The following is a 27410-nucleotide window of genomic DNA, read 5'->3' on the forward strand; positions in this document are numbered from 1 at the left end:
ACAAGCTGCTGTCCACTATAAACGTCCATAGGGTTACATGAGCCTGATGGTTCCCATAAGAGTGCCCCTTTTGGCCTCCATCTGGCCAGTACATGTTAGCATACTGCAAAAAGTAGACTATGCTATATCATACAACACATAGGGACGACCCCTGTATGACACCACCAGCTCCTATACACTGACGCTCCCAAGAAGGCGTGATTGCCGGCAAGATTTCCTGACAGTTGAAATGCCCATGTGACCAGATGTATGTTTTTTTACAAAGTAGTTTTTTGGGACAAAAACGCTCACAGTGTCCGTATACAGTGTTAGGGGGCATATAGGGACATAATTAGAGCTGTAACCGCGTATTTAGCGTGATTGGTTCCCTTTAAGTGGACCTATAGTGTCTTTTCTGCCCATGAGTAGAGATGATCGAACATTGGAAATTTTCAAGTTTGTTCGAACTCGAACCTTGATCATTTGATTCCCGCTCCCTTCCCGTTCTGTGTGGAAGGTGGAGACAGCCCGAGTACCGCCTGGAAAACAGGGATAACAGCCTATTACCTGGGCTGTATCCAAATACATTTCCATTATTGTATTGCCCCCCAAAAGTTATACATATCCCCAATATATACTTATTACGGGAAATGCTTATAAAGTGCTTTTATTTCTGCACTTACTACTGCATCATGGATTCACTTCCTGGATAACATGGTGATGTCACTTCCTGGATAACATGGTGATGTCACTTCCTGGATAACATGGTGATGTCACTTCCTGGATAACATGGTGATGTCATGACCCGACTCCCAGAGCTGTGTGGCTGTGGCTGCTGGAGAGGATGATGGCAGAGGGACACTGAGGGACACAGGGCACTGGAGGGACACTGAGCATCCCTCTGCCATCATCCTCTCTAGCAGCCACAGCCGCACAGCTCTGGGAGTCGGGTCGTGACATCACCATTTTATCCAGGAAGTGACATCACCATGTTATCCAGGAAGTGACATCACCATGTTATGCAGGAAGTGAAGCCTTGATGCAGTAGAAATACTTTAATAAAAATTTTCTCCAGACTTCTTAATATATTCATAGCTGAGACCGCACAATGGTGGGGATGAATATGAAGAACAGGGAAAACAACTGTGTAGGATCAGAGACTAGTGCAGGGATAGGGAACCTTCAGCTCTCCAGCTATTGCAAAACTACAACTCCCATCATGTCTGGACAGCCGTAGGCTGTCCAGGCATGATGGGAGTTGTAGTTTTGCAACAGCTGGAGAGCTGAAGGTTCCCTACCCCTGGACTAGTGACTAATCTGGTTACAATTTAAAAAAAAAAAAAAACGGTGAGGAGAAGAATGCAATGGAACTAGAGAAAATGGCTGCTATTCAGAGCCGGGGACTGAAAGGGTCTTTTCTGCAGAGTCTATTAAAGCAGATGGAAGGGAACGATAGAGCAGCAGGAAACGGACAGTGGGGAGTCAGGAGATGACAGCAGGGAGCACTGTGATCCAATGTACAGAGGAGTCACAGGAGGGGAAGGGACCCCATCCAATGCAGCTGGGGGAAATTATAGCTTACAAAGGAGAACATGATACACAGTGCATATGAATAGGAACACAAAGACAGCTATGCAGGGAGAAGGTTAGAGATCCCCAGCACTCAGGGAGGAAATGAGAAGGATGACAGAAGATGCGCTACACTGAGTAGAGGAACGGACACTAGAGCTAAAGTATCAATGGGAAATCTTAAAGGGGAACTCCAGTGAACATTTTTTTCTTTCAAATCAACCGGTATCAGAAAGGTTTATAGCTTTGTAATTTACTTCTATTTTAAAATCTCCAGTCTTCCAGTTCTTATCAGCTGCTGTATGTCCTGCAGGAAGTGGTGTGTTCTTTCCAGTCTGGAGAGCAGGAGAGGTTTTCTATAGGGATTTGCTACTGCTCTGGACAGTTCCTGACATTGACAGAGGTGGCAGCAGAGAGCACTGTGTCAGACTGGAAAGGATATACCACTTCCTGCAGGACATACGGCAGCTGATAAGAACTGTAAGACTGGAGATTTTTAAATAGAAGTAAATTTATATAACTTTTTGAAACCAGTTGATTTGAAAGAAAAAGATTTTCACTGGAGTACCCCATTAATATGATCCAATGATATGCTCCTTAAAAGGACAACTCCGGCGGGACGGGAAAAAAAAAAAAAAAAAACACAGACACACAGATCCTACTCACAATCCCCCTGGTGACGATCGGCATCGGCAGCCTTTTCATTGGCTAGAGAGCATCACATGGCTTCCAGCAAGCTCAGCCAATCAGGGCTAAGCAAGCTGGGAGCTATGGGATGCGGTCCAGCCAATGAAAAGGCTGCCGATGCGCATGCGCCTTTTCATGTCCCATTTGCCAAAGAGGATAAAGACCAGGACCGCCCCCTGCTGTGACAACATCGTCACAAAATGGCGCCCGGGAGGGATCGGAGCCAGAGGTTATTTAGACACATTACAAAGTTATATAACTTTGTAATGTGTTTTAAATAAGCTAAAAAAAAAAAAAACGCCGGAGTTGCCCTTTAACAATGCTGTTAGTTTCAGTTTCACATGGTACAGTACCCCTCCCCCCCCCCCCCCCCGACTAGAGCGATGCACTTGCTTCCATCACATTCTCTATATAGTAGATTCCCCCCTTTGTAGGTCCCACTATAGAAGACGGCCTTTGTTGCAGCCCTCTAATAGATGCCCCCCTGCAGTCCCCTCTATAGTAGTTGCCCACCCCTGTGTAGTTCCCCTATAGTATATGGGGCACCCTATGTGGTTCTCCTATAGTAGATGGCCCCCTGTGTAGTTCTACTATAATAGATTGCTCCGTGTAGTGCCCCATTAGTCCATGGATCACTGTGAAGCAGGCCCCCCCTCCCCCCCATTAGTCCATGGTCCCCTGTGTAGTCCCCCCTCCATGAGCAGCTCAGCAAAAGTAATTAGATAGATAAGAAATAAAAATCCCCTCTCTCACCCGAGACGACCCTGCAGCTGCACATCACTTGGGGGTCCACAGATAGAGATGATGGAACCTCGGGATTTTGCAGAAACCTGCAGCATTTGATTCCTGATGCCTTCCCGTTCCTTGGGGAAGGAAGAGACAACCCGGGTACCGCCTGGAATTCCGGGATCCATCCTATTACCTAGCCTGTATCCCAGAATTCCAGGTGGTATTCCGGCTGTCTCCTCCTTCCCCACGACCCGGGAAGGCATCAGGAATCAAATGCTGCAGGTTCGGGAACGTTCGAGTTCGATCGAACCTGCAAAATCCCGAGGTTTCATCATCTCTACCCACGGAATGATTGTCGGTGGGCCCGAGTGATGTGCAGCTGCAGTCAGATCAGATCATAATCTGCCACTGCCCCTCACCACGATTGTCTCTCTAGGTCGGTGAGCCGTTGCAGCTAACAACGGCCGATCAGTTTGCTTCGGATACATCCCACACCTGACACTAAGTCTAAATCACAAAATCCAGAGGAAATAAGAACAGTAGACGTCATCTTTTATTACCAGAACATTAAGGACAAGACAGCGCCTTATAGTGACCGGCACAGAACATATAAAAAACAGACAAGATAGTGTCCAATAATAAAATAATAATGTGCACCCTGTAAACACGGGAAATAATGCACTAAAGATCTGTGTGATTTTATACCCGACTGCAGGAAAATATTCAATGTATGTACAAGAATATTATATATATATATATATATATATATATATATATATATATATATATATATATATATATATATATATATATAGATAGATATAGCAAGTCAGAGCCGAAACTGTACAAACCTCTAAAATCCAGTACTCAAAAACATATATACATATTTACATAGCATACACATCAGCCTCATTCATGCTGGAGTATGGTACCTGTATATACCAACAATCCGCACTCCAGGTATAACACCCCGACACTGACACGGATCTATTTAGTGGTGTAAGATGGGTCTCAGTCAGGGGTTACATCCGGGATACGGAGAGTTACAGGTGGGTACGATGTGCCATCTGAATGAGGCCTTACAGGCATAATAGGAGTGTGCTTACGCATAAAGTAGATGATCAGTAATTAAATAAGCAGTTTTCTTAAAGGGAACACTCAGCTGCATAAACAATTTAAAGGGGTTATCCAGGATTAGGACAGTATAGCTGCATTATTCCAGAAACAGCGCCACTCTTGTTCTCAGGTTTTGTGTGGTATTGCAACTTATCTCCATTGACTTTAATTAAACAGAGCTGCAAAACCGCACACAACCTGAAGACAAGAGGGGCGCTGCAAATATATTTTTGTAATCCTGGATTACCTCTTTAAATCTACAAAATATAACATAGTATAATATAAGAATACGTCCCTCTTCACCGTCTGCCGGTCACTGGTACACCTTAAAGGGCTTGCCTGAGATCAGTAAAAAGGGTGAGTGTTATATTCCAGATACGCTGCCATTCTTTTCTCTGGGCTATGTCTAGTATTGCAGCTGACAGCTATTAATGTCTTTGGGGCTGAGTTGCAATATCACGTACGGCCCATGAACAAGAGCGGCGCCATTTTGGGGGGAAAAAAATTAGTCTCTTTCTAATATCAGACAACTGCTTTAAAAGGGGCTATCCACAACTGAAAAAAGTAATCCCGCCCGAAATAGCGCCTCATGAACATGAACTGTCTATACACATGCGCAGTGAAGGGAGACACCTAGTGGCCATATGTATACCTAGTTTAAACATAGAAAACGTAAAAAAAATAAAAATAAATAAAAGTATATTGTTTGATTTCTGTAAAAGATTTACATTTGCGACAGTGCCTCTTTAAGAAAATTAAATAATGGCTGCTTTCTGCTTTTTTTTTTTTACCGGACACAAAAATGAGGTTGACTACGTTTTTGTGTACATTAAAAAAACGGATCCGTTTTGTTCCTTTTTTTTTTTTTTATAATGGAAGTCAATGGTAAAACAGATCAAAACGGACGCACGCACACACACACATGCAAACACACAAAACGGATGGCAAATACGCAATGTGAACAAAGCCTTATGTCCTCAGGTTGTATGTGGCTTTGCAGCTCCGTTCCATTGAAGTGAATGGAGCCTAGTTGTGATACCATTCACAACCAGAGGACAAAGGCGGCACTGTTTTTGGATGAAAAGCAGCTATGATTTATCTAATCCTGAATGAAATAAAATTCAGTTTTAGAAGGCCACAAGCTATTCAGCAATATAAAATGTTCATTTTTTCCTACTATCCCTTACTTTGTTAGTGCGGCTAATTCAGGAGGGTTTGTCTTGTTCAAGGTAAGAAGTGGAAACTAGCACCATGGGAGAGACCTGAGCTCAGTGCTCCAGATTGTGCTGGGACTTCCCGCTGTGCTAGAGGCAGTGAGAGCTGCAATACTGACCGGACACTGAGGCAGCTACAGATCGCTCTCTGTCTGACCTACTGGGTCACTACACCTTTGGCTCGAAGGGCGGTCTCCATTACATGCAGGTGTGTATATATATATATATTTCTGCTAGTACAGTCTCAAGAATACAAATCCTCTAATTTTATAATACACTATAAAAATAATTCTGAAAGCACTAGATGGAGAAGTGAGAAATAATCCACCATGCCTTTCACGCCGTCCATTATTAGAAGTTTAAAATACCCCATCTTCTCAGCATGGCTTTACGGTGCAGCTAGAGAACGGTCTCCACCTCTGCCACACTGCGATCAGAGGATACAGCAGCGTTCCAGAGAAGTGGTCTTTATATATTGCACATCCATTTTCAGGCTGATGATCTGTAAAGTGACACAACAGGACAGGGAGGTGTCCCCGCTTCATGTTACACCCCATTGGCACTGGCCTTTGCCTGTAGGAACAACCAAGTTATACTTTTATGTAACAAAAAAATAAAAAAATAGAAACAGACCGATAAGTATAGTGGAAGACGTCAGGTAAACTGGATCAAGAAAATTAAAGCGGTACTTTGGAGAATTTTTTTTTTCTTTTAAATCAACTGGTGTCAAAAAGTTATATATTAATTATTTACTTCTGTTTAAATTTTCAAGTCTTCCAGTACTTATCAGCTACTGTATGTCCTGCAGGAAGTGGTGTATTCTTTCCAGTCTGACACAGCGCTCTCTGCTGCCACCTCTGTCCATGTCAGGAACTATCCAGAGCAGTAGCAAATCCCCATAGAAAACCTCTCCTGCTCTGGACAGTTCCTGACATGGACAGAGGTGGCAGCAGAGAGCACTGTGGCAGACTGAAAAGAATACACCACTTCCTGCAGGACATACAGCAGCTGATAAGTACAGGAAAACTGGAGATTTTTTAAACAGAAGTAAATTACAGATCTATAAGATTTTCTGACACCAGTTGATTCAAAAGATAAAAAAAGTTTTCTCCAGAGTACCCCTTAAACAATTACACAGCATATTAGGCACTACAAGAAACTGCTAACATTATCTGTGAAGGGAAAGTAATATCACAGGTGACATTACCAGGAAAAGTGACATCACTAGAGGCTTAAGCAGCTGCAGTCAATGTTATTCTCACAGCAGCTGGCACGCAGAGCACTATAACCATGCCTGCAAAAAACAGGTCTGAATACACACCAATGGTTTTTCGAGAAGATGGAGCCCCCCTATAACGTAAGTACACAGACACCTAGATCATGCAGGCTTTACATCACACTGGGGCTTTACTGCCACGACTTACACTTTCTTTTGCCTGGAGTGTGGACTCTTGTATGAGCGTTTTTGGTGTAATATTCTCTTCCTGTGAGACAACAAAGACAACGTACAGTTACCAGATACAGAGGTGTGTGATAGGAGCTGCATAATCATCATCACCACTAACTAATTGAAGGTTCTATCTCCCCCCTGTGGAGAGCTTGTGTAGAACAGTCCACGCAGCTTCATCATACAGGAGGATCTGTTGACAGAGATGATGACCCCCACAAAGAGCACAGAAACACATGTAATTTTCAAAGGGTCACCAGAGATCACATGACCCAACTGTAGGAAAGGATTCCGGGAATGTTGAGATAGAAAAGAACAACTTAGGTCCCCAGTACAGACTTCAGGAAAATCTATCCAGATTTCTTATCAGGAAATCCGGATAGATTTCATGACCCATAGGGGTCTATTGGGTGCAGACACTCTTTTTCCTAAAGGGTGTCCGTGCTAGAAGGGTGTCCGTGCTGGCTGAGTGGCTGACTGGCCTGTCAGGGGGTAAGGCAATCTTTGACTATGGTAAATGGGGCATTCACTTCATATATGGTAAATAATAGGGATGGTCCGAACCGAGTTCGGTTCGGGTTCGTACGAACCCGGAACCTCGGTAATGATTCCCGCTGTCTGCCCGCTCCGTGCAGCGGGCGGATCCAGCGGGAGGACCTCCTGGAAAACTGGGATACAGCCATAGCCATAGGCTGTATCCCAGTGTTCCAGGCGTTCCTCCCGCTGTATCCGCCCGCTGCACGGAGCAGGCAGACAGCGGGAATCTGATGCCGAGCGTTCGGGTTCATGCGAACCCGAACCTCGGCAGGTTCGGACCATCCCTAGTAAATAAGTATAGAAATGTAATAACCTGACAGCTGGAGACTGTGTTGGTTTCACTTTTTCATACTTGTAAATGCCCATAAAATACTAACACCACACAACAATGTGCCACACACTGGCATGACGTGATGCATTACTGTATGCGGTGATCTCATGGTATAGATCACACAGGTCTCCATTACCTGCACATCTTGTAGGACTGGGGCCGGGTCAGTAAGCATCTCCTTAGAGTCTGTAAGTGGTGCTGCCGACGAGCTGCTCTTTGGTACCTGGTAAATGCATAGAGCATATTTAACATAGATGGCACTGAGCGAGTATCATAACTACTTTATACACTGCTCACATTGTTATTTCAAGGACTACCAAATCAATGACCTATCTTTAGGCTACTCCATCCAAATCAGACCAGTGAAAGACCAACACGTGGCACCCTCCCCAAGTACCATGTCCTCTTGCTTATGATGCACAGCTCCATACTTTAATAGTGGCTGTGCCTGGTATTGCAGTCTAATTCACTTAAAGTGACTCTGTACCCACAATCTGCCCCCCACCCCTCGCCAAAACACTCGTACCTTCGGATAGCGTAGTTCACCAAAAAATGTTTTCTTTCAAATCAACTGGTGCCCGAAAATACCAGAGATTTGTAATTTACTTTTATTAAAAAATCAAGTACTTATCTCAAAGAATACACCACTTCCTGCAGGATAAGTACTGGAAGACTTGAGAATTTTTTATAAAAGTAAATTACAAATTCCTTTCTTAGGGTGAATTACACCTTTAAATGGGTTATTAAAAGTATCCCCTCTACACAGGATAGGGAATAACCAGCTTCCCTATCGTCCCATTGGCATCACAACATATGGGGTATTTTCGCCCCTGCGAGCCCCTGGGACGAAGGAATTTTAATGAAATAAATAAGCAAAGCTTTAATCCCCTCCTCCAGGAAGTATAATAGGCCCCACCTTCCCCACACACCTCAGTCTTTTTTTCTTCGTTTCCTGAAAGCCCTAGGGGACTCTCTCCCTCCTCCCTATTTCTTTATTTAAGATACCTGCGGAGTTGCCAGGATGTCCAGGTGTCACCGCAGGATCCCGCATCAGGCCGGTATTCAGCAGGATGGCGTATCCAGCTCATCATGATTGCGGTATGCTTACTTTAGCTTGTGTTACTGTGGAACGCATAGTGCGTTCCATAGCGGTGTCACGTCACTTCCGGTTTGGCCGGGCTGTGGAACGCATGACGCGTGCGTGTCAGCGCCGCGTCGGCGCTGCGTCACTTCCGGTTTCGGGACAGCTCGCGGTGCGTGCGTTTCCACCGCAGAGCTGCAGGTATATATAGAGAGACAGTGGCCGTCTGAGTGAGGTCTGATCTCGGTTAGATCTTGGGTGCTGTTTCCTGCTTGGCAGAGTACACAGTATCCACCACTACTTGTTTCCAGCTACTTGGTAAAGCTACCTGCTATACTGAAAGTAAGTACTCTGCTGCCACCTTGTGGCATAGTTTGGAATTGCTGTCTATGGTGTTTGTTCATTAGACTAGGTCTATTGAAACATGTATTTGCTCTTCCTAGATGTCGGAAATGGATACTACTCCATCTAGTAAAAAGTCTTCAAAAAGAAAGCATTTTGCTTGTGCAGATTGTGAGACTCCGTTGCCGGACGGATATGAATACCGTATGAAGATCATCTATTCAGATAAGATTATTCCATTTTTTTCTTGAGAGAAAAAGGATGTTGATATATATATATATATGTATTACAGTTCGCTGTGAGTCTTGCAGACCTAAACCTAGGTCCAATGATGAACCCGACGTCCAGGACGTTGTTGTGTGGGTTAAGGACTATGTACAAAAGTCTTTGGCTGCTAGTCAAATAGTCCAGCATACTTCCAAGAAGAGGAGTAAGCGTAGCATATCTCCTTCCACTTCTCAGCCTGTGAGTATATATTGTCTGGCTGAGAAATGGTGCCTCTCAGTGAATCTGATATATATTATTCTACCCTAGGGGTCGGTTCTGTCTAAAAGCCAACAGGACAAGTCCTCCTCCTCGTCTGAGTCATCTTCCACATCGGAAGATGAGAAAGAGCTGTTCAAGGGATACTTCACCACTGATAGGATCTATAAGCTAAGGAAGGCGGTGCAGGCGGAGATCCATCCTGAAGAATTAGAGGAAGGTCAGTCCTCCAGGGGAAAGCCTAGGGCTTTTCATGTCGGAGAGACATCTATGACCATGTTACAAACGGAGTGGAAAAAACCGGAGAAAGCCCCGGTTCTTAGTAAGAGGTTCAAAACCTTATATGTCCTCAAGGAGGACCAATGTAAGGAGTGGTTAGAACCTCCTAAGGTCGATACAGCCATTGCCAAGTTATCTAAACGCACGGTTTTACCTGCGGAGGACGGCTCTAACTTAAAGGACCCTATGGATAGAAGGGTCGAGGTGGCCTTTAAGAGATCTTACACTGCGGCCGCTGCCCAAGGGGCAGTTTCCATATCCTCATTCGAGGTTTCTAGAAGCCTCAGGCGTTGGCTGGCTAAGATCCAAGAAAACTTGGAATCGGGGGTAAGCAGGGATAAGATCCTTCGCTCCTTCAAGGAAGTAAATATGGCCATAGATTTTCTCTGCGATGCAGCATCGCAAGGGACAAGACTAGCCTCTAAGTCAATGGCTCTGTCTACTGCTGGTAGAAGAGCATTATGGCTAAGACCCTGGTTTGGTGATGCAAATTCCAAGTTTCAGTTGTGCAACATGGAATTCCAACCAGGGAGGCTATTTGGCACGGAGCTGGACAGGCTGATGGAAGAGATGTCAGACAAAAAAGGGAAGTCTCTTCCTCTATCCTATAAAACTCGGGAGTCCTTTCGGAGAGCCAAATCTCCTCAGCGTGGAAGGACTAGATACCAGTACAGAGGAAGAGGGAAGAATTATTCCAGGAGAGGACCAGGCAAGCAGCCTAATAAGGACAATAAAAAACCCGACTTCTGACGCCAGAAGTATCCCGGTAGGGGGGCGTCTAAGTTTGTTTCTCCCGGCATGGGAGAGGTTAATAAAGGATCTGTGGATAGTAAACCTTATCCGCAATGGGTATGTCCTTCATTTTTCTCTCCTTCCTCCTCCAAGGTTTCTAATCTCTCGGAAACTAAGACCAGAAAAACAAATAGTTCTGGAGGAGGAGATTCTTCACCTCTTGTCCATACAGGCGCTGGAAGACGTTCCTCCATTGGAAATTGGTCAAGGTGTGTACTCGCCGGTATTTCTCGTACCCAAGCCATCAGGAAGGTGGAGACCTATTATAGACTTGCGGTTTCTAAACAAGTTCATAGTGAAAAGAAAATTCCGCATGGAAAACATAAAGTCGGTGAGAGCAATCCTCCAAGAGGGAGATTTCATGGCATCGGTGGATCTCCAAGACGCCTATCTCCATGTTCCTATTCTAAGAGAGCACAGAAAATATCTGAGGATTGCCATCCATCTCAGAGGCCAGGTAAGACACTATCAATTCAGAGTTCTCCCATTCGGGATAACTTCTGCTCCCTACATATTTACAAAGATAGTGTCAGCCATGATGGTCCTATTTCGTCTGGAGGGGATAAAGATCATCCCATACCTCGACGACTGGTTGATTATGGCTCAGACTCAGAATCTTCTGAATCAGCAGTTGAATTATGTCCAGGACATACTTCGGCAGTTGGGTTGGCTTATCAACCTAGACAAATCAGATCTAGTCCCATCCAGAACCAAGGTGTTCCTGGGATTTCTGATAGATTCTGCACAGATGAGACTATTCTTATCAACCCCCAGAGTCGAACGAATCCAGGCAGGTGCTCAATTTCTTGTTCCTCCTCGCCAGGTCTCCATAAGAACCCTTATGAGATTCCTAGGACTCCTCGCTTCAGCAGCCGAGGCAGTGCCTTGGGCACTGTGGCACATGAGATTCCTACAAACAGAGGTCCTAGCCGTTTGGAGCCGGAGACTGGAGGATCTGGACACAGTTCATACCTTGTCCACACGAACAAGAGAATCCCTGATGTGGTGGAGGCAGGTCAAACATGGAGTTTTGATTTCAGAGCCACACTGGGTCACCATAACGACGGACGCTTCAGGCACAGGATGGGGAGCCCACCTGTCGGACAGAACAATATCGGGACTTTGGAGTCCCCTAGAATCCATGCTTCCCTCCAATGTAAGAGAACTGAGGGCAATTTATCTTGCTCTTCTTCATTTTTCACCAATAATATTGCACAAGTCTGTAAGGATCAGGACAGACAACGTTGCCTGCGTTGCTTACCTGAACAAACAGGGAGGTACCAGATCCCCTTTGCTCCTCAAGGAGGTGGAGAAGATTTTCATCTGGGCAGAGACCAGGGTGTCCAGGCTATCTGCAATGCACATCAGAGGGATACACAATACTCTGGCGGATCGACTAAGTCGAGGACTTACGGTCCCAGGGGAGTGGTCTCTCTCGAGGAGAGTGTTCACTCAGATAACACGCAGATGGGGACTTCCCCAAATCGATCTTATGGCATCAGCAAGCAATGCCAAACTGACGAGATTTTGCTCCCTATATGCAGCGGACAACCCGACAATAGTCGATGCGATGACCATACCATGGGCATTTCGGCTGGCTTACATCTATCCACCCATCGCCATGATCCCACGAGTTCTAGCGAAGATTCGATTGGATCAGGCGACAATTATAATGGTGACCCCATTCTGGCCGAAGAGGTCATGGTTCACGCTACTCATGAACATGAGCAAGGGAGAATTCTGGAAACTCCCTCTACAGCCAGATCTGATATCCCAGGGACATCATCTGTGCAAGGACCTAGCCAGCCTCAGCCTAACAGCTTGGAGGCTGGAGGGACCATACTAAATACCGGGTTTTCTGAGAAAGTTTTGCATACTCTTTCTCATGCACGAAGTAGTGCTACGAATAAATCCTACCTCCGAATCTGGAAGATTTTTCAGAACTGGTGTTCTACCAAAGAGATCGACCCTACAAAACCATCTACTCCACAGTTGCTAGAATTCCTGCAGGAGGGGTTCGATAAGGGGTTGAGACCCGGATCCATTAAGGTACAGATTGCAGCCCTATCGGCTCACCTGAACTGCCGTCTCTTTCAGATCCTCGAGGTAAAAAACTTTGTTAAGGCTGTGACTAGGCTAAGGCCTAGTCTGATGAGACAGGTAGATACCTGGGATCTATCCCTAGTGTTAAGACGTCTATGTCTTCCGCCGTTCGAGCCATTGGAAGAAACGGACTTCAAGTTCCTTTCGTTTAAAGTTGCCTTTCTCTTGGCGATTACTTCTGCCAAGAGGGTAGGGGAGCTACAGGCTTTGGGTTCTGCGCCCCCTTACATAATGTTTTCTCAGGATAAGGTCATCTTGAAGTTTCTTCCAGGGTTTCTTCCGAAGGTGGCATCTCACGCCAACATTAACCAGTCGGTGGTCCTTCCTGTTTTTTCTCCTGCATCTTCATCGGAAGAAGTCCTGGATCTCTCACTGTTGGACGTGTCCAGATCTATCAGGTTATACCTGAATAGAGTTGATATTTTTCGTAAAGAGGAAAATTTTTTCATTTTGTTTGCTGGTAGAAACAGAGGTAAAAAGGCCTCAAAACCTACAATATCGCGTTGGATATGCGATTGTATAGGCCTCTGTTATACTTCAGCTGGAATGTCTCCACCTGAGTTCACTAGAGCTCATTCAACCAGAGCTGTGGCCTCTAGTTGGGCAGAGCGCACATCGGTGCCCATTGAGGACATATGTCAGGCGGCAACCTGGTCTTCAGTTTCCACCTTTGTCAACCATTATAGGTTACAGTCTCTATGTTCATCCAGAACGGTATTTGCTAAATCCGTACTTTCTGCTGCCGTAATTAATGACCCACCCAATGAGGATACTTGCTAGTTCCCCATATGTTGTGATGCCAATGGGACGATAGGGAAGTGAAAATTATTATGTTAATTTGTTTTCCCTGAGACCCATTGGCATCACAAGGCACCCGCCCTGTATTATTGTTTTCGTTATAATTTGACTGAGGTGTGTGGGGAAGGTGGGGCCTATTATACTTCCTGGAGGAGGGGATTAAAGCTTTGCTTATTTATTTCATTAAAATTCCTTCGTCCCAGGGGCTCGCAGGGGCGAAAATACCCCATATGTTGTGATGCCAATGGGTCTCAGGGAAAACAAATTAACATAATAATTTTCACTAATCATTGGGGGATCCAACTGCTGGAACCCCATGAATCAAATAAACGGAGGTCAATTGTCTTCCCAAATAAATGGAGGAGCAGCACGCCTGCTCGGCCACCAATCTATTTACCAACTATAGGATCTCTGAACTTATTGTAATTCATTGCTCCATCGTGTCTGAAAGTCTTGTGCAGAATGAATGGCGTGGAGCCCGAGCATGCACCCCGTCACTTCTTTCAGGGGACAGAAGACCTCTGTTCCCTAAACAGTGTAGATCCCAGCAGTTGGAAACCCACCAATCAGCTAGTAAGGTCCTAATGCAGGTGTGGGGAACTTTGGCTCTCCAGCTGTTGCAAAACTAAACTCCCATCATGCCTGGACAGCCAAAGCTAAAGCTTTGGCTGTCCAGGCATGATGGGAGTTGTAGTTTTGCAACAGCTGGAGAGCCAAGGCTCCCTACCCCTGCCCTAGCCTGTGGATAGGAGATAAGGTTTATTTTGGGGTGACCCCTTTAGAGTAGGTGCGTCTGGTAAACAACGAATAGGAGGAGGCACCTGCTGGATTGCTGCGGCTGCAGCTGACTGGCAGCCATATCAAGAGTCGGACCACCACCAAACTGATACTGATGATCCATCAATTTAAATATTCTAAAATTGTAGCTAAAGATGTATACGTTCTTGATGACGCTAATACCAAGCACCCTGCACACTTATTATACCTGGAATACATGGGGACTGCACTCCATGTAAGACTACATAGTGTTATGTAAGGTGTAAGGTAGATCCCACCTAGCAGACTGATACGTGGCAGCAGGTAATTAGGGTAATGGGCTTAGTATTAGTACCACAGACAGGTGTGCCCACGTCTTCATCCATAAACCCCTGAGCGGTACAGTCCTCCCATACAATGAGTCCTTTCATACAATGACACACACTGTACTCATCTCCCCTAATAACCAGTCGGAGCAGGTGCTTACACAGAGGGGCGGCAGGACTTCTTTTTTCTCCTAATCCTTTCAAATGAGAGCCGTGTTTGCACAGGATTAGGGTATAATTAAACCTATAGCTCCAGGTCAGCCGCGCTTGTCAGAGTGCACCATGACCAACTCACACTGAGCAATGAGAGTGGGGTTTGATTATTGCGAGCAACCTACATGTAGAAGCAATTGTTCTATTTCTTTAAAGGTGTAGTTCCCAAAGTTATTCAACTGGTGCCAGAAAGCGCCAGAGATTTGTAATTTACTTCTAATAAAAAAAAATCTCCAGTCTTCCAGTACTTATCAGCTGCTGTATGTCCTGCAGGAAGCGGTGTATTCTTTCCAGTCTGACACAGTGCTCTCCGCTGCCACCTCTGTCCATGTCAGGGACTGTCCAGAACAGTAGCAAATCCCCATAGAAAACCTCTCCTATTCTCCAGACTGGAAAGAATACACCACCTGCAGGACATACAGCAATTGATAAGTACTGGAAGATTTTTTTAATAGAAGTAAATTACAAATCTCTGCCACTTTCTGGCACCAGTTGATTTGAAAGATTTTTTTTTTTTTGTGAACTACCTCTTTAAAGGGGTACTCCAGCGGGGGAGCACTTTTTTGCTGGGAACGGGGAGGAGGTGGCTGAGGGAAAAGACGTCTACTCACCTCCCCGATTCCAGCGGCGGGTCCTGCATCGCGTCGCTCTGGTGCCCGGTTCCCAGCCGCTTCCAGGTGTCTGAAGCGAGACGTGACGTCTCGGGTCCGCTCAGCAACTCAGTGAAGGAGGCGGGATCCATTTGAAGTCCGCTCAGATTCCGCCTCCTTCACTGACTGGCTGAGTGGACCTGAGACGTCACGTCTCGGACCCGCTTCAGACACCCGGGAAGTGGCCGGGAATCAGGCACCGGAGCGCCGCGATGCGGGACCCGCCGCTGGAACCGGGGAGGTGAGTGGACATCTTTTTCCTTGGCCACCTTCTCTCCGGTCCCAGCACAAAAGTGCCCCCCCCTGCTGGAGTACCCCTTTAATATAATTTAGGGGAGCATCCCCCATACCCAGCTGTTGTAAAACTACAACTCCCATCATGCCTTGACAGGCTGAAACCTGCCTAATGCCATATTGCTGTGGTATAGATAAGTAATGTAAGAAATTCATTCATAAACTTAAAGGCCTTAACACTTCTTATAATAAACATGGCATGTCACCTCCGAACCCAGTGACTGACTATGGTGGTCAGGACTCACTGTGGCACGTGATCTCTCACAGATCGTAACAGGGAACCACTAGATCTACAGAGGATTTATCATGTGACCAGTGGGACTTTTATTATGCTATTGCATTTTCACCCATTGGCCAACTTTTTGATCCCTTTAAACGGGTTATCTTGAGTTCCCCTATGCAGAGTATAAGGACAACTAGCTGATCAACTAGCGCAAGCAGTGGAATATCCGCTGATCACGAGAATGGAGCTCAACATGGGTTTTGAGGGAAGAAGCAGCAGCACACATGCTCCACCACCGCATCACTCACTGTCTACATTTCAAACGCTGAACTCAGCAACGTTCATAAGTCCCATTATCAGTAACTACATGGCTGAGCATGTATTCTAATCCTGGGATAACCCCCGTAAGAGGTCAAGTTGCCAAAATCACCATCATCAGTAACAGACTCCTTACTAGGTTATCATGTTGGCATGAGTGTTGTGCCCAGGTGATGGGTAGGAGAATGGAGATAGATAGATGTCATAATAATGGAATTACCATATTACAGATACCGTAGGGAGGGACAATCTGTATTTGAATGTGTTTGTCTGTATGTAGCAGAGCTGTTTGTGTATGGTGATGTAGCAGAGGTGTGCCTGTATATTGATGCAATGTGTTTTGATGTAGCAGAGCTGGGTGTGTACTGTGCAGGCTGCAAAGCTGTGTGTGTTGGTATAATGTCATGGAGAGTGTTGGAGCCCTATTACATGGAGCGATAATCGTCCGAATCCAGCCACGTATTGCTCCGTGTAATAGAGACAACAATCAGCCGATGAAACAATCACCAATTGATCATTGGTTTAGGTTTGGACCCAAAATCCTTGGAAGCAGACCGTGCATCACTAGGTGTAATAGCGATGTGTGTCTGACAATTGCCCAAACACCTGATACCTTACCTCACCCTGCTCCCGGTCTTCTCTCCTGTGCTCCGCAGCTTCCTGATCCTGGCAGCAGTGGAGTCTGAGCGGCCTGTCAGCTGATAGGCGCTCAGCCAATCCAAGGATGCGACTGTCCCGTCCTGTGATTGACTGAGTAATCTGTCAGCTGACAGGCAGCTCAGAAGCTGCTGCAGTCGGGGCCGGGAAGCTGCGGAGCACAGCGGAGAAGATTGGAAGCGGGGAGAGGTAAGGTGTTTGGGCAAGGGCTGCATGGACATCACCAACGATGTCCATGTAGCCCTTACTGCCCGATTACGGCCGTCTAATAGATCCAGTAAATGAGCACCGATCTAGCAGGGGAATTGAGTTAGCATGAAATATTTTTTTTCCCCGTTTTCAGTTGTCTAAACCAGGGGTGCGTCTTATAAAGTGAAAAACACAATATATCTTGATTTGAAATACGCATCCGTCGAGGTGAGGGAACCGCTTCTTTACTGCACTCTAATGTTGTTCTCCATAAAAGTATTTCTGGGAACAATGGCCTCTTTAAGAAAACCCCAGAGGGCAGGTTGGGGGAACGACTGCTAGCAGCATGCTTACGCCCTCTCATATACCTGGGTGACTTACCTCCACAGTCTGTTTCACAGGTATAATAGGCTTGGGTTTGACATCAGTCAGATACAGGGCTCTGGAGAGTAGCAGGAGAGATGGAGGAACGTTCTCCGTTAAATGTAGATCCAACCACTGGGAAAGAGAATAGAGAATAGAAGTGATAGTCTTATGCATTACCAGTACTAAGCCGCAGGTGATGGGGTCTGGCGGAGGGAGATTCCATTATACCTGCTTTAATTGGTCTCGGAGCTGTTCTTCTGTGAGACCCAGAGACCTCATACCCCGCGTCCTGCTGGCGGCCTGCAGCTCAGCTACAGTCAGGTTGTTCACTCCTTCCTTAGAGATCATCTTAAAAGAGAAAACAAGGGTTTAACCAATTACAACTGGGTTTCCCGACACAAAATAGCATGTTAGAATCTATTATGGTGGCATCAAAGCCTCCCAGGAAATGTACCGCTTGCTTTTATGGCACACTAGTGCATGGTAGTTGTTAGTTATCACCTATGGTTTTCCTGGCGCTGGCATCGAGGCCATATTCAGCTAAGCCTACCATACCTCCCTAGCTATTCTAAAGCTTGTCCCTATGGATAAGGGAGATGGGAATACTCCTTTAAGAAGAGACAGCACAGGTTACGCACTAAGCATGAAAGGAGCAAGCATAGTTGATGTGGTCAGCAGAAGACAAGGAAACAGACACGAGAAAAAGAAATTTGTCTATGTCTTAGTAAGCGAACAGAAACATGGATTCCTTTACAGGACAATGCGACTGTATAACAGAACTTTGGTCTCAGAAAAGCCTTCATTGTTCTTCTAAAGTGCCCCTAAGTGTTCCAGGATGCATGTTGGCCCCTTTAGCCATAGGTTGTTACGAAGATGAAAGCTTCCCCAGTTGTTCTGGCTGTCCAGGCAAGACCCCTGTCTTTAACAGGGTTATCCAGGATTAAAAATAAAGCAAAAGCTACTTTCTTGCAAAAACAGCACCACCCAGAGGGCATTTTTTTTCTAAGCCTGGATAACCCCTTTAAATCTATTCCCTGTAACTGAATTCAGACAGAATATGCAAATAGAAAAAAAAAAGTGTATAAAAAGGGGTTATCCAGAGTTAGGTAAACTTGGCCACTTTCTAGCAGAGACCCAACTTTTGTCTCCAGTTTGGAGGTTTTGCAACTCCTGGATAACCCCTTTAAGTAAGACAAGACCACCAATTATATGATCGCTTTCATTATACCACATCTTACCTCATCATCGGTCTTTATCGATCGAAGCTTCATCAGCAGCTGGAAACGTAATAGGTTATTAGTGCCAATTGGTGGCAGCTCCAGGAGTCTGCACAGAGCCGCCAGCTGAGACCTCTCTAGATGCTCCAGAGTCAGCTCATCCTCAAAGAGCTTGGAGAAGCGCACAATCTCCTGCGTGGTGGGCTGTTCTCCTGTCACTCGCACCTAGAACGACACAATGCGATGCAAGCAGAGTGTGAAACTTATATAGAACATAAGCATGGCTGCTCTTTTTCAGAATGCCAGTGACTCTTCAGCTGTGTCTGGTAAAAGCTGAGCTGGATTGGTTTTAAGCTGCAATACCAGACATAGCCTCTTACAAGAGTGGCACTGTTTCTGGAGATAAAATACCCTACTTTAAATGGACCTGTTAACCTCCATTGACTGGTCAGTATGTTTAAAGTATGTTTATTCCTTATATTATAACATTTCTTGGACATTGTTAGATGACTTATCCAGCATTAGAAACACATGGCCACTTTCTACCAGAGAAAGCACCACTGTTGTCTCCAGTTTGGGTGGGGTTTTGCAATTAAGTTCCATTCACTTCAATGGAACTGAATTGCAAAAGCCCACCAAGACTGCAGACTGGAGACAAGGGTGGTGCTGTCACTGAAAGAAGGGGACCATGTTTTTCCAATGCTGGATAACCCCTTTAAGTTTTTTTGTTTTTTTTTTGCTCTTCCTCTGTTATTCCTCCTAGAAGTTTCTGTATATATTGACACCTGGGTGTTACCAGTTGGGGCGTGCACCTGCATTGACCAATGAGTGCTGATAGTATCAGTCTGTGTAGAGTCACACCCACTGATACCTATAGATTTCCAGGAGGAATAACAGAGGAGGGCTGACAGATCCTCTATACATAAGCAATGAAATACCAACCTGCTGAACGTAGGAAGAGAACTGCTGCTGTCTGTCTCCCCCAGTCTCTGCTTTGTTCCTTCGGGCCATCTCAGAGATCGTCTCCTGAAGAAACTTGGCCATCTCCAATTTGGCTCCCAGTTTCTTTTTCATCTTCTCCTCCTGAGAAAAAGCCAAACGTCCATAGATTATCACACTCATCCAAGATAACACAGCATTTGTCTTCCAAGTAATCCTATGAAAAGGAATGCTGCCAGCAATCCCATACAAATCATAGTTCACTGAAATTTTTCCCCATTGGGGGGAGCACTGGAGTCATTTGCGTATTTGAGTATTTACGTCCTGCGGTCGTTAAGGGAGTTCAGAGCGGGGCCGCGCGGCGACCCTGCTCTGAACCGCCGCGGTCCCGGATGCCACATGTAGCCCTGGACCGCGGCTATTAGCAGGCACGGTCCGATCACCGTACCCGCTAATAAGGTAATCGGATGCAGCCGTCAAAGATGACAGCTGCATCCGAATACCTGATGCAGCCGTTCCCTGGTGTCTAATGACGGAGATCGCCCCCCCAGGACGTTGTCCAGGAGGAGCGATCCCCGTGTCTTTACTCGGCCGGGGTCTGTGTCGTAATGGCGCTGATCCCGGCTCAGCACTCAGTTGCTTCCGGCTGCAGCAGCCGGAAGCAATCGAGTGCCTATCTCATTGATCTATGCTGTATATCTATGCAGCATAGATCTTAATGAGAGATCAGGGCACTTATACTAGAAGTCCCCCAGGGGGGAATAACCCTCACCCCAGGGGGGCTTCTAGTATAAGTGTTGAAAAAAAATCACCCCCCTTTTTCCCCATGTTATAAATAAAAAAAAATAAACAAACAAACATGTTTGGTATCACCGCGCGCGTAATTGCCCGAACTATTAATCACATTCCTGATCTCGCACGGTAAACGACGTAAGCGCAGACAGCACTCTTTAATATAATATATATCAGATACATCCTCTTTAATATAACCCATGTATAGAACGGCGTTGTCACGGGGAAGCCGGTGCCGCAGTCTGTTTTTTGAACCGTAGCCTGATAGAGGGGAGGGTATTCCCTCCCACTGGGGGCGGGCTGGCCCGCCTCCTGTGCTTCAGCCCCAGCCTGGTACCCATGGATAGAATGGCGCAGTACACGGGAACCGGGCCGCGGTTCAAAAAACGGACCGCGGCACCGGCTTCCTTGTGCACCGTTCGATCCGTAGGTCATATTAAAGAGGATGTACCTGATGGAACATCCTCTTTGAAGTTAATAAAGGTTAATTGCAATACCATACACAACCCGAGCATAGGTGTGGTGCTGTTTGTGTAAAAAAGTACAAAGTAGCTGTGCTTTTTCTAATCCTGGATAACCCCTTTTTCTTTCAAATCAACTGGTGTCAGAAAATTATATAGATTTGTACACAGCGCTCTCTGCTGACCTGCTCTGGACACTTCCTGTCTTGGCCAGAGCAGGAGAGGTTTTCTATGGGGATTCATAGAAAACCAAGACAGAGTTCCTGTCTCGGCCAGAGATGTCAGCAGAGAGCACTGTGTCAGAAATTAAACAACGTTTCCTGCGGTTATATAGTAACTAATAACTATGGGAAGACTTGAGATTTTTTTAATGGAAGTAAATTACTAATCTATATAACTTTCTGATATCAGTTGATTTGAAAGAAAAGATTTTCGCTGGACAACCCCTTTAATAAATCTCCAGTACTCAATACAATAAGGTTTTCACTACTAGTAATAGAATAAGGAAACAAACCTTTTTGGACTCCGATTCGAATGTGGAAGGTAACATCTCGGGGAAGAGCTTAAGAAACACCGGCAGCAGAAACTCCATGAATGGGACTATAACAAAGACCATGAAGGGAACCAGCCGGAAGAGGTCAGCGCACGTCCTCATCAGCTAAAGGGACAGGAGAAACACCCATTACAGATTATCAGGAAAAGCCAAAACATGGTCAACTATCAGCAAGACATTTCTATAGAGGAAGAAAATCAGACACGGCCTTCTACTAGAGTTACTACACAAGAGACCCAAAAGATCAAGAAGTCTCCATCAGTAAACTGCTTAGATACCACAGTATCTAAGGGACCCACTTGGGCAATGGAAAGTGGAAATACTTTGTTGGGCAAAGGAAATAAACATGTATGCCATCTGGCCTATCTAGAGGATGCAATGTCGGTGTGTGAGGGTCCTATTAGACAGGCCGATGGCGGCCCGATCAATACTGTCAACAAATCTGCTACATCAGCGCTCTTTTACTGAGCCTATTACATGGCCCAATAATTATTTAGCAAGGGCTGCACAGACATCGTTAGCAACGTCCGTGCAGCCCTTGCCCAAACACTTAAAGTGTCACTGTCGTTTCATTTTTTTAGCAGAAATCAAAAGTCCAGGCGATTCTGAGAAACTTTGTAATTGGGTTCATTAGGCAAATATGCCATTATCTGCATTCAAAAAGCCTTTCCCCATGTCCCCCTTCCCTCCTTTCTCTCATCCACTGCTCATTATCAGGAAATCTCAACTCTTTTACATCAGTCGGACTCTGTCTGTTCTATGGAGAGGGGAGGGGGGAGATTAGTCGCCGGCAGAGCTGACGTCAGAGGAGATAGCGCGGTGATGTAACTGTAAATTAACTCTTTGTTGTCCTGTTTTGGTGCCTCATCTCCCTCAACCCCTCCCCTCTCCAAAGAGAACAATGAAGACAGGGGGGAGAGCTTCAAACAGCTTTCTCATGATAAAAATCCATTTTTCAGCTAATAAACCCAATTACAAGGTTTCTTAAAATCGCCTGTACTATTGATATCTGCAAAAAAAAAATTAAAAAACAGTGACACTTTAATATATACCTGTCTTCGCTCTGAATGCGTCCCGACACCGTGCACTGCAGCTTTAGAGCAGCCTGTCTGAGCTGACAGACCACTCAGCCAACCATTGTCCGGGACCGCAACCAGTGATTGGCTTAGTGGTCTGTCAGCTCAGACCGGCCACTCTGAAGCCACAGCGTGCGGTGCTAGGACACATGCAGAGCGCAGGAGAACACCAGGAGCATGGATAGGTAATATATTAACTGTCTGGGGAACCATCAGCCACACATTACTATTACACGTAGCGATGCGCGGTCAGCAGCCAATGATTTTAGGTCTGGGCCTAAAGAGACGATCAGCCGATGATCGTTTCAGTCCCGGAACCCGCAGCTACCATTATTTATAAGTGATTAATGCTGCAGGTGTTTAATTCCCCTACAGCGCCTCTAGAGGATAAATGAGGCATTGCACAATTAAATCCAAGGTCCATGCGACATGTCAGATACTCCAGAGGAGAGACGCTTTCGCAGTAGGAGCGTATATTACCGTACCCGTCTCCTCTCTCTCCGGGTCAGCACCTGGCCATGTAACAGCCTCCACACCATGCGAGCAGCCGTTTTGGTGTCTATCCACAGCAGGCGAAAACCATGGTAGAAGTGTTTAATCTCATCCACCACTCTTTGGCCTATAGACTTCCGGACAACCTGTGGGGCCTTTTCTGGCTCTGGCGTAGAAGGAGGCGGTGGTGGTGGTGGTTGTAAATTCTGCAGCTGTAACACTGAGGTGTGGAAGTGGCGGGGGTTGATGGTGGGGTACATAAGGTTGGTGTGAGTCCAGCATCTTGCCATGGGAGGCAGCCACCCATTCTGGTGATGGGATAAGGTGGAGTAGAGCGGACAATTGTTCTTCTGAAGGACAAGGCGACAGCTCCTGTAAGTGATCAAATAGACAATTACAATATAATAGATCAATGCTTTGCCCTTGCTAGTCTGTCAGCCCTCACTAGTAGAGAGAAGGCCGTCTGGGAGCTGATCAGCTTCCCATCATAGCCATTACAATTGTCATGAAGATTGGGGATCTCAGTTCTCTATCATGCATGCCGAAAGAGAGGAGCGAGAGAAAGAAGGGCACCAAGGGTGGGAGAGGACAAGAGAGGAATCGCCAGGAGCAGACAGGTTGTGCGGAGCAAGAGGAGGAAGCAGGGGGAAGATGGAGTAGGGGCAAAAGGGATAAGTGAATGAGGGGAGAAGTCTCCCGGCACAGTAATATAAAACATAGTAAAAGCTTCTCTTTAAAGGGGTACTCCGGGAAAAAGAATTTCAACTAAACTGGTGTCAGAAAGTGATATTCTGACACAGTGCTCTCTGCTGTCACCTCTGTCCATAGCAGGAGAGGTTTTCTATGGGGATTTGCTGCTGCTCTGGACAATTCCTGACATGGACAGAGGTGGCAGCAGAGAGCACTGTGTCAGACTGGAAAGAATACACCACTTCCTGCAGGGCATACAGCAGCTGATAAATATGGAAAGACTTGAGATTTTTTGACAAATCTGTATATCTTTTTGACACCAGTTGATTAAAAAAATAAAATAAAATTCTCCACAGTACCCTTTTACAATTGACTGTAGATTCAGCTGTGTGAGCGGCAGCAGCCTCTTACCTGGATCTGAGGGAAGTCAGGAAAACACTGCAGGTATACGTGGCCATGTCTTCTTACTGCACTTTAGACCTGACAAGACAAGAAAAGGAGATCTGTATCAGAGAGGCGATGACCAATACTTCCCCTATCACAGCCCCCCCCCCAGAGCCGTCATCCAGCTTTCTCAGACCCCTGAACGTCACATTATTATGAGAAACCAGAAACAGATTTCTAAGCTGTTGGATTTTTTTTTTTTAACAAAACATTCCGGTTAGTTTAGAACTACAGTTCCCAGCATGCCCGACAGACTATGGCTACACCAATAACGTACAGTTCACTCCAATAACCACAGTGTCTATAGTGACAATAAACAGTGACTGATAGACTAGAGACAGGAATACCCTGACATTGCACTACTACCCCCCACCAGCTGGGGCAGTGCAAATATTTACTACAGCAGGCCACATAAGCCTCCCATCACGTAGGTGACGTACGTTTAGCGTGTACATGTTACATCTGTTCATAGGGTGACATTAGCCCAACAAAGAGTCCCCATCAGACTGGCATCCATTGTCGGGTGAGGGCATACTCAGGGGTCCTCGGTTTGGGTAAATGGTGGCCACACATTTATGAGCATGCCCTTCAATGGAGCCGAAGTCCTTAGGCAGCTATTACACGGAAGGATTATCGAGCAGAAAATCGTTTTATCGTTCGAATTTAAACGATAATTGTCCTGTGTAATTGCAGGAAAGGACTGAAAAATCATTTGTGCGTTGTTGATCTAGATTTGACCCTAAAATTATCGTTTATGGTTCAGTGTAATTCCACATTGTTCCTTCTTTTGCTGGGATCAGATCATTATAACAATCAGATCATTATAACAATCGGAACCAACGGCTATTGTTGTGTTATATGGTGAACGATTTCAGGTTAACAATAAACAATCTCGTTTGCGATCATTTATCGTTAATCATCTAATAGGGCCCTTATGGTGCTTTTACACAGACAGATTTATCTGACAGATTTTAGAAGCCAAAGCCATACAGCATACAGGGAGGTATATAGCGGGATACATCACCCATACAGCATACAGGGAGGTATATAGCGGGATACATCACCCATACAGCATACAGGGAGGCAAATGGGGGATACCTCACCCAAACAGCATACAGGGAGGTATATAGGGGGATACATCACCCAAACAGCATACAGGGAGGTATATAGGGGGATACATCACCCATACAGCATAGAGGGAGGTAAATAGCAGGATACATCACCCATACAGGGAGGTATATAGTGGGATCCATCACCCATACAGGAAGGTATATAGTGGGATACATCACCATACAGGTAGATACATAGATAGATCCATCACCCATACAGCATACAGGGAGGTATATAGCGGGATACATCAAGCCAACAGCATACAGGGAGGTATATAGCAGGATAATTCACCCATATAGGTAGGTATACAGCGGGATACATCAACCCTACAGCATACAGGGAAGTATGTAGTGGCATATATCACTCGTACAGGGAGGTATATAGTGGGATGCATCACTATACAGGTAGATACGTAGATAGATCCATCACCCATACAGCATACAGGGAGGTATATAGCGGGATACATCACCCATACAGCATACAGGGAGGTATATAGCGGGATACATCACCCATACAGCATACAGGGAGGTATATAGCGAGATACATCACCCATACAGGGAGGTATATAGATAGGTATATAGTGGGATACATATATCACCCATATAGATAGGTATATAGTGGGATACAGCCTACAGGAAGGTATATAGTGGGATATATTACCCATATAGATAGGTATATAGTGGGATACATATATCACCCATATAGATAGGTATATAGTGGGATACAGCCTACAGGAAGGTATATAGTGGGATATATTACCCATATAGATAGGTATATAGTGGGATACATATATCACCCATATAGATAGGTATATAGTGGGATACAGCCTACAGGAAGGTATATAGTGGGATATATTACCCATATAGATAGGTATATAGTGGGATACATATATCACCCATATAGATAGGTATATAGTGGGATACAGCCTACAGGAAGGTATATAGTGGGATATATTACCCATATAGATAGGTATATAGTGGGATACATATATCACCCATATAGATAGGTATATAGTGGGATACAGCCTACAGGAAGGTATATAGTGGGATACATATATCACCCATATAGATAGGTATATAGTGGGATACATATATCACCCATATAGATAGGTATATAGTGGGATACATATATCACCCATATAGATAGGTATATAGTGGGATACAGCATACAGTAAGGTATATAGTGAGATATACTACCCATATAGATAGGTATATAGTGGGATACATATATCACCCATATAGATAGGTATATAGTGGGATACAGCCTACAGGAAGGTATATAGTGGGATACATATATCACCCATATAGATAGGTATATAGTGGGATACATATATCACCCATATAGATAGGTATATAGTGGGATACAGCATACAGGAAGGTATATAGTGAGATATACTACCCATATAGATAGGTATATAGTGGGATACATATATCACCCATATAGATAGGTATATAGTGGGATACATATATCACCCATATAGATAGGTATATAGTGGGATACATATATCACCCATATAGATAGGTATATAGTGGGATACATATATCACCCATATAGATAGGTATATAGTGGGATACATATATCACCCATATAGATAGGTATATAGTGGGATACATATATCACCCATATAGATAGGTATATAGTGGGATACATATATCACCCATATAGATAGGTATATAGTGGGATACATATATTACCCATATAGATAGGTATATAGTGGGATACAGCCTACAGGAAGGTATATCTATGGTCTGTCCATTCTGAGAGTGCCAGGAGGGCACAGAGAGCTGTAGATGGGACCCAACTAATACCCTACAGCAGGGTCTTGCAGCCACTAGGTGGCAGAGCAGTAGAATTGCCTAGTGACGTCACCTTCTGCTATATATATAGATAGATATACAGCCATATATAACTCCCCGAGCCCCAGTGAGCCGTCTATACCTCACTAGGCCTGCGGTCCATCCCCCGGCACAGACCTCTCTCCGGCTCCTTCTTCCCCTGAAGTCCTCGGTGTGTCCTGACTCCACTTCCCCGGTCTCCTCCTTCGTCCCTTACTATCACCTCCTCCACTGCTGGGCCATAGGCATCAACAACCGGGCCACCGGCAGACGCGTCTCAGCCAATCAGAACGTGCGCACAGCCTCCACAGCCTCCACTGCC

The 27410-nt window shown here is 45.4% G+C and overlaps 1 protein-coding gene across 3 annotated transcripts; it reads right to left on the reverse strand.

The window, feature by feature from the left end:
* Positions 1-312: 312 nt before the first annotated feature.
* Positions 313-27410, reverse strand: LETM2 (leucine zipper and EF-hand containing transmembrane protein 2). 3 transcript variants are annotated; one of them, XM_069945065.1, is made up of 11 exons: positions 27227-27410; positions 24111-24179; positions 23003-23381; positions 21403-21546; positions 19639-19779; positions 18718-18921; positions 17708-17827; positions 17495-17611; positions 7746-7832; positions 6719-6778; positions 313-518 (listed from the first exon to the last, which is right to left on the reverse strand). In XM_069945065.1, the coding sequence occupies exons 2-11, from the start codon at positions 24155-24157 to the stop codon at positions 459-461; spliced, it is 1359 nt and encodes a 452-aa protein (XP_069801166.1). In that variant the 5' UTR covers positions 24158-24179; positions 27227-27410; the 3' UTR covers positions 313-458. The 3 variants fall into 3 exon arrangements, with proteins under 3 accessions (XP_069801166.1, XP_069801158.1, XP_069801174.1); XM_069945057.1 differs by having other exon boundaries at positions 27192-27410; XM_069945073.1 differs by lacking the exon at positions 313-518 and adding an exon at positions 4927-5867 and having other exon boundaries at positions 27192-27408.

This window comes from Dendropsophus ebraccatus, chromosome 1 (assembly GCF_027789765.1).
Source record: "Dendropsophus ebraccatus isolate aDenEbr1 chromosome 1, aDenEbr1.pat, whole genome shotgun sequence".
NCBI classification, from domain to species: Eukaryota; Metazoa; Chordata; class Amphibia; order Anura; family Hylidae; genus Dendropsophus; species Dendropsophus ebraccatus.